At 39.0% G+C, this 14364-nt stretch overlaps 1 protein-coding gene across 3 annotated transcripts in view; it reads right to left on the bottom strand.

Annotated features, from left to right (window-relative positions):
- golim4a (golgi integral membrane protein 4a) overlaps positions 1–4482 on the bottom strand; it is a 44160-nt gene extending 39678 nt beyond the window's left edge. For all 3 annotated transcript variants that reach the window (XM_037539788.1, XM_037539789.1, XM_037539790.1), the window contains exon 1: positions 3884–4482. In XM_037539788.1, the coding sequence (XP_037395685.1) occupies positions 3884–4214 (331 nt within the window). In that variant the 5' untranslated portion in view covers positions 4215–4482. The remainder of the gene's footprint in view (positions 1–3883) is intronic.
- Positions 4483–14364: the final 9882 nt, after the last annotated feature.

The following is a 14364-nucleotide window of genomic DNA, read 5'->3' as shown; positions in this document are numbered from 1 at the left end:
GAGGTTTGGGAACCAGACCTGTGACTGGAAGGTCACTGGTTCGATCCTCTGAGTTGACAGAACATGACTGAGGTGTCCTTGAGCAAGACACCTAACCCCCACATGCTCCCCGGGCACTGTGGACAGGGCTGCCCACTGCCCCGGGCAAGTGTGCTCACTGCCCCTAGTGTGTGTTTATTAGTGTGTATGTGGTGTTTCTCTGTACTGATGGGTTAAATGTGGAGGTGAAATTTCCGAGTTGTGGGACTAATAAGGGACTCTTAATCTTAAAGGCTGCCTCCTCAGATTAGCTCATGCTAACCAGTACAGCGACATAGGCTGATAAGGAATCTTAATCTTTTCTACTCAGTGGGAGAAAGTCTCGACATGTTGGTTTGTCAGAGAAATACAAAACATTTGGACACACTGTGGTGTCTACACAGTTCTGTCCCGCACTTTTTCGTACTGTCTTGCTTTTCATTATGCATGTTCTGGTAAAATCAAAATAAAGTTGAAATGAAATTAGCTGAATTGAACGAGCGCATCGTATCTCAGTGAAGGCACCTTAGCAGAGAACACAGAGCAGCCACGAACCATAATAAACGCGCAGGTCTTACACGGCTCTGATCCTCTGCTGTCGTTTCTCAGGAGCTCGGCTCTGTTAGCTCAGGTGAGAGAAGCCTCCGTAGTGAAGGAAGGGAAAAGTGTGTGTGCAGTAAAATCAAGAACAGGACACGGAGCCTGACGAACCACAGGAATGAGGCCTCTGTACCAGCTAACACAGTGCAGAGAGAGGGCGCCAGTTAAAGGAAAGGTAAGGGGGTACCTTAGTTTTGCCACAGGCAGCAGAAGGTCTTGTAGGTGGAAAAAACACAAAAGGCTGTCTTTAAAGGGGAATTTTTAAAAAGAAGTTATACTAATCAGAGGCTGAAATGTAAACAGTTATTCAGAGTGTTGTGATGAGAAATGGTTCACTGTACTTTAATAATATACTTTCCAAAACTATAAAAATACATATAGTACTGTTGTCTTTCTATCACCTCGAACCAGTCTGCCCATTCTCCTCTGACCTCTCACATCAACAAGGCCTTTCCGTCCACACAACTGCCACTCACTGGATATTTTCTCTTTTTTGGACCATTCTCTGTAAACCCTAGAGATGGTTTTGTGTGAAAATCCCAGTAGATCAGCAGTTTCTGAAATACTCAGACCAGCCCGTCTGGCACCAACAACCATGCCACGTTCAAAGTCACATAAATCCCCTTTCTTCCCCCATTCTGATGCTCGGTCTGCACTTCAGCAAGTTGCCTTGACCACCTCTACATGCCTAAATGCATTGAGTTGCAGCCATGTGATTGGCTGATTAGCTATTTGTTTTAACAAGCAATTGAACACCTAATAAAGTGGCCAGTGAGTGTGTGTGTGTGTGTGTGTGTGTGTGTGTGTGTGTGTGTGTGTGTGTGTGTGTGTATATATATATATATATATATATATATATATATCGCTGTTGTTGGGACAATTTTTCATTTTTCAGTTTATCATGATTTGAAAATGCCTGTTGCCTTTTACATCGTGTGTATATTTCGTGACCAAAAGAAACCACCCAAAATTCTGGTTCCATTGACTTACATTAAAAGTAAAGTATGTTTTTTTCCTTCTCCTGTAAAGTTACCATTGTGGAGATACAAGGTTTTTATTATTTATATTTTATATGTAAAAATATACAGGGTAACTCAAAAGTCACAGGACACTGTTTTATTTTACTTTTTATGCTGTCACAAGCTTCCACAATGCAGTGCTGAAGGTGGTGTTTGTTGCAGATTTTCTCAGCATACACAATTTGTTTGAGATGACCCCTGAGATAAAAGATAATAAAATAAAAAATAAAACCTGTCCTGTGACTTTTGACTCACCCTGTATACATATACATATACAGGAGTGTAATATGTGTTCTGTTCTGTATAACTTCAGCGTGAGTGGGCGGAGCTAAACTGAATAGTTTGTTTATATATATGTGTCGGTTTTCGTGACATCACAAAAACTTTCAGTTCAAAATGAGCTTTTTTGCAGCTTAGTTCCCAAGGACTGTGTGGACATGACAATGAACGGTATGTTTTGAAACTTGAAACTGAAAGTAAATGTCTTGGTTGCATAATGGTTGCAAAAAAGTTGCAGAATTCAGAGGCTGAAATGTAAACAGTCATTTACTTTCCCAAAATATATCTTTCTGTGGTCAGAACAAATCCTCGTATCTCCAAAATGGTAACTTTACAGGAGAAGGAAAAAACCTACTTTACATTTAATGTAAATCAATGGAAACAGATTTTTTTCCAAGTCCTTTTGGGTCATTTCTTTTAGTCCATTCTTCCTGACATTTACATACAATATAAAAGACAACAGTCATTTTCGAATTATATCAAAAACTAAAACTATAAAAAGTAAACTATTAAAATGTCAAAAATGGAGATATGAGGTTTTCTTCCGACAACAGCAAAATATGTATGTATGCATATATATACATCTTTAAGATACAGCCAGAAGCAAGGGCCGGTGTCCCTAAGAGAGCCAGCTCATCCATGCTTTTATCTCCAGCGGGGTGGACGACTGTAATGGTCTCTTAACCGGACGTCTCAGTCAGTTAAACAGCTGCAGCTCATTCAGGCCGTTGCTAAAGGTTTAACTAGAAGCAGTTCAGAGCTCATTACTGCAGCCTAAAATCTCCACACCAGCTTCCAGTTAGTGACAGAACACAGTTTAAAGAGCTGCTACTTACAGAAGTCCAGAGAGGCCATGAGCTGCTGCTGTAATTATCTGAATAGTTATCTTGAGATCACAAGATAATTAACTCATTACCTTAAGATAACATTGCTGCTATCTTGAAATCACAAGATAGCTAACTTTTTATCTCAAGATAGCATCTTTGTTATCTTGAAATCAAAAGATAGCTAACTTGTTATATTAAGACAACCACTTTGTTATCTTGAGATCACAAGAGTTAACTTATTATCTCAAGATGACAACTTTGTTATTTTGACATCACAGGATAATTAACTTGTTAAAACAAAATAACAACTTTTTTCTCGAAATCACCAGATAGCTAACTGATTATAAGACAGCAATGCTGTTATCTTGAGATCACAAGATACTTAACTTGTGATCTCAAGGTAACAACCTTGTGATCTTGACATCACAGGATAATTAACTTGTTAAAACAAAATATATCCTTTGTTATCTTGAAATCACAAGATAGCTAACTTGTTGCATTAAGATAGCAACTTTGTCATCTTGACATCCCAGGATAACTAACTCGTTATAACAAAATAACAACTTTGTCACCGTTAGATGACAAGATAGTTAACTTGTTATCTCAAGACAACAATCCAGAAAATGAAAACTACCTCATGGCCTTCCACAGATACCAGTCTACAATCACTGGCCCAGAATGCATCTGTGACCCGTTTAAAGAATATAAAGTGAGTAGGTCTCTTAGATCCATGGATCCAGGTCAGCTAATCGAGCCCAGAGTCCAAACTAAACAAGCAGTGTTTACTGCTACAACTGGAACAAACTGCTTCATTACATGAAGCCCAAATGTAGTGGTTCTAATCCAGCTCTAGAACATTTCTCTTTAATTCAGTTGTGTTTTTATTCCACTCTATGTCCTTTGTACTTTCTTTTATTCACATTTTTTTAAGACATGTATCTTTAATTGTTCTTCATTCTTAAGCACATTTTCTTCATTCCTCCTTTTCATGTAAAGCAGACTGAACCGCCTTTGTGTGTGAATTGTGTTCCATTAATAAACTTGCTTCACCTTTAATGGGCCAAAAACAAGCCAAAGCAGCCTTTCTCCGTCTTAACAGCTGGAAACGGAGCTTTCTAGCATTCCAGAGAGCAGACCCACCTTGTAGCTGGGCTGAAAGAGCCTCCTGGTGCTGCTGGTACTTCAGGGCCATGGCCTCGGTCCTCTTCAGCTGTTTGTGGGTCTCATAAGCCACCATAGCCCCGTACAGCCCCCCACAGACCAGGGTGAGCAGCAGGAGCGACTGCAGGATCTTCCTCTGCCTCCTGGAGCAAACCCCGTTGGCCATGGTGGCCTGGCCCAGACTGCTGCTGCTGGCAAAACCTCCACCCAACCTTCCCTCCTGGCTTCTAAAGTAGTCAGAATAACTCGTTGCGCTCATAAACCCAGGACTTTTCAAAGAGACTTGGTGGAAATCAGCCCTGGCATGCATGAGATGTCCATTCCCATAACGACTCCCATAGAGTCCTGGTCTCTCTTCTGCCTGGAGGGTTCACCAGATTTTACCTCTTCTAAAAGATCCCAAAAGCTGCAGAAGCTCAGAACACGAGGCTCCTCGCGTGAGTCCACCTCCGCGCTCACTTGCTGCACTGAAATAAGGATCTCGAGATCATTGTTGCTGTGTGGAGGCCTAAACTGCCGTCACCAACTTTACTTTTTCAGTTTACGTGTCACCCAAAACTGCAGTTGCGCCTGCTATCCAACAGCGGACCTGAAGGAAAGCAGGAAGTCCCTCCTTCCCTGTTTCCCACCTGTTTTCCGACTAGCCCCGCCCACTTTGGCTCAGAAGCACTCCACCAATGGGAGAGTAGATATGCGAGCCCAAAAGGACAGAGAAACTATCAGCCAATCATACGCAGGAATGGTCTATTACTAGCCAATCCCAACAGGGGAGGCAGGGTTTGACCGAAAATGGGTGGGAAATAAAACCGCTTGTGCTTTTCGGCCAGTGTAGCCATTAAACTAAAACTGGCCCATCGAGAAACAATGAAAACAGTTCAACAGCTCACAAACAGCGGAAACTCATACATTTAAAGTATTTATACATTTCGGCTGTTTTCATAAACTTTCAAATGTGTTTAATAAATGCATTTATTTTGTATGGCATATTTCTACGTGTAACATTTCACCCCTACATTTTAAAAATATATTTATTTGTAAATATATTTGGTTAATATGGCAATATATCTTTGGGTTTAATATGGCAATGTTTCTACGATTAATATGGCAATACATTTTAGTGTTTGGAATCTACAGCCCCATTTCCAACCTGGTCCCAGTTGGGATGCTGTGCAAAATGTAAAAAAAAAAAAAATCAATGACGTCATTTAAACCTTATGTTTATTTTTAAATAGTACAAAGACAACATATCAAATGTTGAAATGTTATTGATTTGATCAATGAAATATAGGGTTTAAATGGTTTTGCACGTCACTGTATTTTGTTTAATTTACATTTTGCACAACTTTTTGGAAATGGGCTTGTATTTCAGCATGAATTTCACGGTTAAATTCTCCATACTGATGAAGAATGTGATGCATATGGTTCTAAATAGCACCAAAAAGGGTTCTTGTTGCAAGCTTGACATCGTAACAACAGCAGAACCCTTTTTACTATACAGAACCATTTTCAGAACCATTTTTACATAGAACCACATGCAATACATCAATCGGAAGGACCATTTCACCATGCAGTGGACCGTTAATTAAGGCAAAAGGTTCTTTGAGTGTTTATAGAAGTGATGATTTAGGATCAGATTCATGTCTTATACAATGACTCACAAGGTTTTGTGAATGTGGGCCTCTGTCTTAACTAAAGAACCCTTGAAGAACCATTGTTTATGTGTGTATAGGCAATATACTGCTAAATATTATGCTGTAATATGATCATATGAAATTGCGTTAAAATACTATTATATACCTTGTTATTGTATTTTTAAGTTTTTATCATTATTGGAAAATACCTGTTGCTCTTTACACTGTGTGTGAATTATATGATGAAGTGGCTGACAGAAACGGCCCAAAATGACTTGGAAAGACGTCTGGTTCCATTGACTTACATTAAAACTAAAATAGAAAACTAATATACTATTAGTTCTGTTACTGTTACTATTAAATATTATATAATATATTAAATAATATATACTATTAAATAAATATTGTTAATAAGTAATTATTATTATAATTATTATTCAGTGTGTGAGATGTAAATAGTCATTCAGAGTGGTTTGGTGTGGAATGGTTTAGATGCCTTTACAGTGGTGGTGACAGGAACCAGACATCGCCATGACTACAACACAAACATAGCCGTTTTATTTACCATGCAAAACCACCAGTGAACCTACACAAATCTCCTGAGATTTTATATGGAATGTTGATGATAGAAAACAGTGGAAAATCTGGAATAGTACGTTTTCTTTAGGGACTATTTTGCCTCACATCGCCTTGCATATTATGTATCCCTCCACCATGAATGAAGTTTAGGGCCAAAATCTTCTCAAAACTATCATACAACAGTGTGTCAGTGAATTCATAACCATTTCATGTAGGAACTTTCTGTGAGGGAGCTTTTAGAGGTGGATGTCTGGTTCCTATCACCACCACTGTGAACAGTTCTGACTCTGTAAGTTTCTCTAGAGCAGAGAGTTTCACACTAAACCACTCTGAATGAATCTGTTTACATCTTAACCATTAATTATGCAGAAAGTTTTGAGTTTCCCCCTTTAAGGTGCTGTGCTGCTGTTCTTCAGGAAGAGAACAGCTCCTTTTCTGTTGTAATTACACATACAGGTGAAACCTTATAGGACAGGAATGAGCTGGACTTGCTGGACTGGTTCATTCTGTATGTGAGAAACTGAGCAGCCAGTGAAGAATAATTCACTTTTTAATATAAAATGTCCTCTGAACTGCATTCAGTGACAGGCTCAAAGAAAAACAGATGTATACATATTCACGTACACAATGTGTTTCAATAGGCACACATACAGCTTAACTTAATCTATGTATGCTGATATCTTTGCACTTTTTAACATTTGCACATGTAAGAGTTATTATTGTTGATAGACATCATTATTTTATTCCATAATTAATAACAGTAATGTTAAATTATATGAGGAATTATACACTGCTCAAAAAAATAAAGGGAACACTTAAACAACACAATATAACTCCAAGTAAATCAAACTTCTGTGAAATCAAACTGTCCACTTAGGAAGCAACACTGATTGACAATCAATTTCACAGCTGTTGTGCAAATGGAATAAACAACAGGTGGAAATTACTGGCAATTAGCAAGACACACTCAGTAAAGGAGTGGTTCTGCAGGTGGGGACCACAGACCACTTCTCAGTACCTTTCTGCTTTCTGGCTGATGTTTTGGTCACTTTTGAATGTTGGTGGTGCTTTCACTCGTGGTAGCATGAGACGGACTCTACAACCCACACAAGTGGCTCAGGTAGTGCAGCTCATCCAGGATGGCACATCAATGCGAGCTGTGGCAAAAAGGTTTGCTGTGTCTGTCAGCGGAGTGTCCAGAGGCTGGAGGCGCTACCAGGAGACAGGCCAGTACACCAGGAGACGTGGAGGAGGCCGTAGGAGGGCAACAACCCAGCAGCAGGACTGCTACCTCCGCCTTTGTGCAAGGAGGAACAGGAGGAGCACTGCCAGAGCCCTGCAAAATGACCTCCAGCAGGCCACAAATGTGCATGTGTCTGCACAAACGGTTAGAAACCGACTCCATGAGGATGGTATGAGGGCCCGACGTCCACAGATATGGGTTGTGCTCACAGCCCAACACCGTGCAGGAAGCTTGGCATTTGCCAGAGAACACCAGGATTGGCAAATTCACTACTGGTGCCCTGTGCTCTTCACAGATGAAAGCAGGTTCACACTGAGCACATGTGACAGACGTGACAGAGTCTGGAGACACCGTGGAGAGCGATCTGCTGCCTGCAACATCCTTCAGCATGACTGGTTTGGCAGTGGGTCAGTAATGGTGTGGGGTGGCCTTTCTTTGGAGGGCCGCACAGCCCTCCATGTGCTCGCCAGAGGTAGCCTGACTGCCATTAGGTACCGAGATGAGATCCTCAGACCCCTTGTGAGACCATATGCTGGTGCGGTTGGCCCTGGGTTCCTCCTAATGCAGGACAATGATAGACCTCATGTGGCTGGAGTGTGTCAGCAGTTCCTGCAAGATGAAGGCATTGAAGCTCTGGACTAGCCCGCCCGTTCCCCAGACCTGAATAGGATTGAGCATGTCTGGGACATCATGTCTCGCTCCATCCACCAACGCCACGTTGCACCACAGACTGTCCAGGAGTTGGCGGATGCTTTAGTCCAGGTCTGGGAGGAGATCCCTCAGGAGACCATCCGCCACCTCATCAGGAGCATGCCCAGGCGTTGTAGGGAGCTCATACAGGTATGTGGAGGCCACACACAATACTGAGCCACATTTTGGAATCAGCCTGTAGTGTGTTTTTCCACTTTAATTTTGTATGTGACTCCAAATCCAGGCCTCCATTGGTTAATAAATTTGATTTCCATTGATGATTTTTGTGTGATTTTGTTGTCAGCACATTCAACTTTGTACAGAACAAAGTATTCAATGAGAATATTTCATTCATTCAGATCTAGGATGTGTTATTTGAGTGTTCCCTTTTTTTGAGCAGTGTATTTACATTAGATTTAAATTTTGTATCAACAGGTTTGACTCTGCACTTCTGACATTAATCTGTTTGTTGAAAGATCAAAAATGACAAAAACAAGTCATGAATGCTTTTACTTTCTGCAAAACAACAACAAACTTTGAAAAGGTTAATCATCTCTTTTTCTTATAAACACTAATGTAGTATGAATTGGGAGTTTAGAACCTGTGCTTTTTGTGTAACTGTTTCAGTAAAGAAACATTTAAAGAAAACTGAGAACAGTTTTTACACCATGGGAGGCCGATGGGGATTAAAAAGAACCTAAACTGGAACAAAAAGTCTTTTAATTTGTAAAGGAAAAATATACAAACAAGTCAAGAAAGCAAACTCTGAAGATGATCAGTCAGGCTACTGCAGCTCTTAAGCAAAGTAAAGGTGGGAATGTGATGTGATGTTGATCATAATGATGATGATGATGATGATGCTGGTATTGGTGGAGATGATGATGATGATGATGATGATGATGAACATGATGATGATCATGATTACAGATGGTATTAGTGATGGTGTTGACAGTCTTGATTGCAGTGATGGTATTGGTGATGATGGTAATCATGATTACAGTGAAGATGATATTAGTGATGATGATGATCATCATCATGATTACAGTAATGATGATATTGGTGATGATGGTGTTGGTAGGCCTGATTACAGTGATGGTATTGATGATGATGGTAATCATGACTGCGGTGAAGATCGTATTAGCATTGATGATGATAATCATGATTACAGTAATGATGGTATTGGTGATGATGGTAATCATGACGGCGGTGAAGATCGTATTAGCATTGATGATGATAATCATGATTACAGTAATGATGGTGTCGGTGATGATGGTGCTGATAATGCTGATTGTGGTGATGGTATTGGTGATGATGGAAATCATGACTATGATGAAGATGGTATTAGTTATGATGATGATGATCATCATCATGATTACAGTAATGATGATATTGGTGATGATGGTGTTGGTAGGCCTGATTGCGGTGATGGTATTGGTGATGATGGTAATCATGACTGCGGTGAAGATCGTATTAGCATTGATGATGATAATCATGATTACAGTAATGATGGTGTCGGTGATGATGGTGCTGATAATGCTGATTGTGGTGATGGTATTGGTGATGATGGAAATCATGACTATGATGAAGATGGTATTAGTTATGATGATGATGATTATAGTAATGATGGTATTGGTGATGATGGTGTTGATAATCCTGATTACAATGAAAATAATGATAATAGTGATAGTGATGAATGTAACAGTGATGATGGTGAAGGAGATGATTGTAATGGTGACAGTGATAATATTGACTGTGATAACTGTAACAATGTGATGATAATAATTAGTGCTGATGGTGAATATGAAGATAGTGGTGATGTGATGATGGTGATGGTAGTGATGGTGATAATAGTGATGTGATGATGGTGATGGTAGTGATGGTGATAATAGTGATGTGATGGTGAGGACGATGATGATAACAATGATCATAATATTTATGATGGTGATAATAATAGTAATTATGTTGATGATGGTGATGATTATGGTGATGGCACCATAGTCGTTAATGATAATAATAGTAATTATGATGATGGTCATGATGATAATAGTGATTATGTTAATGATAGTGATAACATTGATCATTGTAATGCTAGTCATAATAGTGGTGATGATGATGATGATCATGATGATGATGGTGATGTGATGATTGAGATGATGATAAGTAATCACTGTGAATATGATGAATGATAATAGTAATTATGGTTATAATAGTGATGTGATGTTGGTGATGATAGAGCTGATTGTAATGATTGTGATGATTATGATGATGAGGGGTAATGATAGTGGTGGTGATGTGATTATTGTGATGATGATGATGATGATGATGATGATGATAATAGTAATGATGGTGATGATGGTGATGATGAAGATGGTGATGTGATGGAGATGATGATAATGATAACTGTAATCACTGTGATTATGATGATGATGGGTAATAATCGTAATTATGGTTATAATAGTGCTGTGATGGTGGTAGTGCTGATTGTCATGATAATGATGACGATGATGATAGTGATAATGATAGTGATGATGGTGATTGTGATGTAATGGCGATGATGAGGGATGATGCTAGTAATGATGGTGATGGTGGTGATGTGATGATTGTGATTATAACGATGATGGTTGTGATGATGTGATGATTGTGATGGTTATGATGTTGATAGATGGTGAGCGATGATAATATTGATGGTGATGTGATGATAATGATGATGGTGATGAGAGAAGATAATAGTAATGGTGGTAATGTGATGATGATGGTGATGATGTGAGGATTGTGATGGTAATGATGTTGATGATGAGGGAGGATAATAATAATGATGGTGATGTGATGATAATGATGATGGTGGTGATGATGATGGGATGATTGTGATGGTAATAATGTTGATGGATGATGAGGGATGATAATAGTATTGATGGTGATGTGATGATAATGATGATGATGAGGGAGGATAATAATAATGATGGTGATGTGATAATGATGATGGTGGTGATGATGATGTGATGATAATGATGATGTTGATCATGAGAGATGATAATAGTAATGATGGTAATGTGATGATGATGATGGTGATGATGTGAGGATTGTGATGGTAATGATGGTGATGAGGGAGGATAATAATAACGATGGTGATGTGATGATAATGATGATGGTGGTAATGATGATGATGATGAGGGATGATAATAGCGGTGATGGTGACAATGGTGATGGCAATAAGGCCATAGGTGCTATTCCCCTGCCTGGTGATGGAACAGGTAAGACAAGTGCCCTCTGTGGGCCGTGCTCTGCGCTGGAGTCATGAAGACTCCAGGTCTGTTTTCATTATTAGGGTGAGAAACATATGGAACCCAGTGTTCCTGATGGTTTAGGATGTATTGGTTTAAAGGTTTTAGAAGCTGGAGGAAGATACTGTGAGCTCGGTTCAAACAGAGCGAGAGAAAAAATGTCAACAAGTTAGCTCCCTTTCAGAGTGAAAAAAACAACGCAGTGACTGTAGTGAAACTCAGCAGGAGTCTGATCGCCTGGAGTTTTATTACATGCTGCACAAACCTCCTTTGTTTCATTCTTCTGTTTCACATTAATGATTGAAACAACATCAAATCTCCTTCATCCTCTCTCTCTCATCTCACAGTTAAACTCAGTATTTTCATGACATCCAATCTTTCCCCACATATAATTTTGAACATCACAGCTGTAAACAACACTGTACTGATTGCATTTTTGCTGTTTACAGATCTTAAAGGGCCACTTCGGCTAAAGTGAAACATGGAACCGTGGCTACGTCTGTTGTAAACATACTCACTCATGTGCTACAGCGTCTCTAGATCAGAGGTCTTTAATTAAAATGCAATAAGGTCCAATTAGAGAAAAGTTCCTCAAGCAAAGGTCCAGAACATCATAATGTCTAACTTGCATCATGCCTCAGTGCCATATACTGTTTACTGAAGTAGCCTAGTAGGAATATTGACATCTTATACAGTCAACAACTGAATGTTAAATCAAATAAAGTCCAATTCAGTGATATTTATTATCAGTTTTCTGTTTTAGAGCATGTCACGAGAAATAACTTCCCTCTGACTCATTTTCTTCTCTGACTGCTGTTTCTCTCCTCATCCCTCCCCTGTCTGTGCACCACTCACTCGAGTCTCAGTGCTCATCGTAATGTACAGATCTGATTGGCTGAGTAGCGTCACATGTGAAATTTACAACTCGTGATTGGTCTGTGAGTCTCCCGGGCCACTAAAGCCATACCGTAATGGCTAGAAAAGCTAAATAAATCTCCATGCTTTATTGATTATAGGCCCAGGTCTGCATGGGACAGCTTCTGGGTCTGGACCTATTAGTCACCTCTGCTCTAGAGCGAGCTTTTCCAGTTCAAAGACTCATAAAACCCCCTCTGATGATGTATCTTGAAGTTTTAAGGGGGGGTTACACTGCAAATATTGGTATCTTGTCAAGCAAAATGATCTTAAATATAGTCCATATATCTAATATTTCCCATTTTGAGATGGTTATGCAATTATAAGATTGGTTAAATTATTTCTGTACATTATTTACTTATTAGGTGTTTTTATCAAGTAAATCCATTTCACTATAGCAGACAATTTAGCTAGTTTCAAGTACATTTCTTAAAACAAGCTAAATGATCTGCCAATACAGTGAGATAATTTTACTTAATAAGACCACTTAAAACTAGTAAAAATGTCTAGAAATAGAGAAAATAATCTTAAATTAAGCTGAAAACAAAGCTGTATATCTTATTGCAGTTGTGTAACTTTAATCATCATTACAAAGGCTATAATGGTAAAGCTACAAGCTAAAGCTAGCAGACAAGTTAGTGTCATTTTACACTGAAGAATGATAGAATTGCTGTTTCCTGAAAGATTTTGTTTAATGACTGAGGTAAAAGTTACACTAATGTTAGCCTGGTAGTATTTATTATCCTATAGCTCTGTGTACAAGTTTGGTGTATGAAGCTGTATCAAATGTCTGTCAGCATTTACATGTCAAACATTGGCATATCTGAGCAGCCCAGGGTGTCCTTCAAAATAACAGCACATGGCGTGTGTGACTGTCACATATAAATACTTTATAATTCTAATTGTAATTGACCCAAAATACCAAAAAAACATCCCCAAAACTTTATGAGTGTTAATGAAATCTCTTTAACCGGGGTCGTAAAAGGCCTGACTTCATTACATTTATTGAGCTCTGTCACTTTGAAAGCTTTTTACTGCCTAAAATCTCACATCTGCCATCAGTGAGTGAGTAAAACCTACTCCTCAGTTGAAAACAGCTCCAGCAGCTGTGTGGAGAGAAAATGAAACAGGCTATGTACTCATGTTTGTATCTGGGCCTGTGAATTAGATGAAGTGCTCTCTGCAGCAAATCAAAAAGTGCCTACAAAGCCTAAAGGCTCTTTAATCTGGGCACTCGCTCTGCAGCCGCTGGTTTGTTTACAACATTCTTTACAGTAATTAGAATATGTCATCTGCTCAAACCAGCAACTGCATTCTTAGTTACATCTACAAGTTTACTGCCTGAAAATCACAGAGACAGAAACTTGCTGTCAAATGAGTGGCATAATTTATTGTGCTCAACTTCACCAAACAGAACAACATGATGGACCTAATTAAACATGCATAAAAATGTTTCATTTGCTCAAAAATGTAGCGTGTGTATGTGTGTGTGTATATTATGTATGTATATATATATATATATATATATATATATATACACATAAAACCCTATTTCCAAAAAAGTTGGGATGCTGTGCAGAATGTAAATAAAAATAGTATGCAATGATGTGCAAATCAAAATTTTATTGTTTATTGAAAAATATCTGCCCATTTTGAATTTGATGCCAACAAGACGTTCCAAAAAACTTGGGACAGGGGCCTGTTTACCACTGTGTTTCATCACCTCTTCTTTTAACAGCACTCTGTAAGCGTTTGGGAACTGAGGAGACGCAGCTGTAGTTTTGAAAGTGAAATGTTTTCTGCCCAGAGAAGGCGGCAGCGTTTCTGGATCCTCTTTATATTTGGTTTCTTCTTTGCATTTGGGAGTTTTAACTTGCATTTGTGGAAGCAGTGATGAACTGTTTTCACATACAGTGGTTTTTAGAAGTGTTTCTGAGCCCAAGCAATGATTTCCACTAGAGAATCATGTCTGTTTTAATGCAGTGCTGTCTGAGAGGCCAAAGATCACGGCCAGCAAATACTGGTTTTTGGTTTTGTCCCTTACACACAGCGATTTCTCCAGATTCTCTGAATATTATACTGATATTATTTACTGTAGATGATGAATAGCAAAAGTTATTT

This window comes from Pygocentrus nattereri, chromosome 7 (genome assembly GCF_015220715.1).
Source record: "Pygocentrus nattereri isolate fPygNat1 chromosome 7, fPygNat1.pri, whole genome shotgun sequence".
Classification (NCBI taxonomy): domain Eukaryota; kingdom Metazoa; phylum Chordata; class Actinopteri; order Characiformes; family Serrasalmidae; genus Pygocentrus; species Pygocentrus nattereri.
This window is presented reverse-complemented; position numbering and strand designations above follow the sequence as displayed.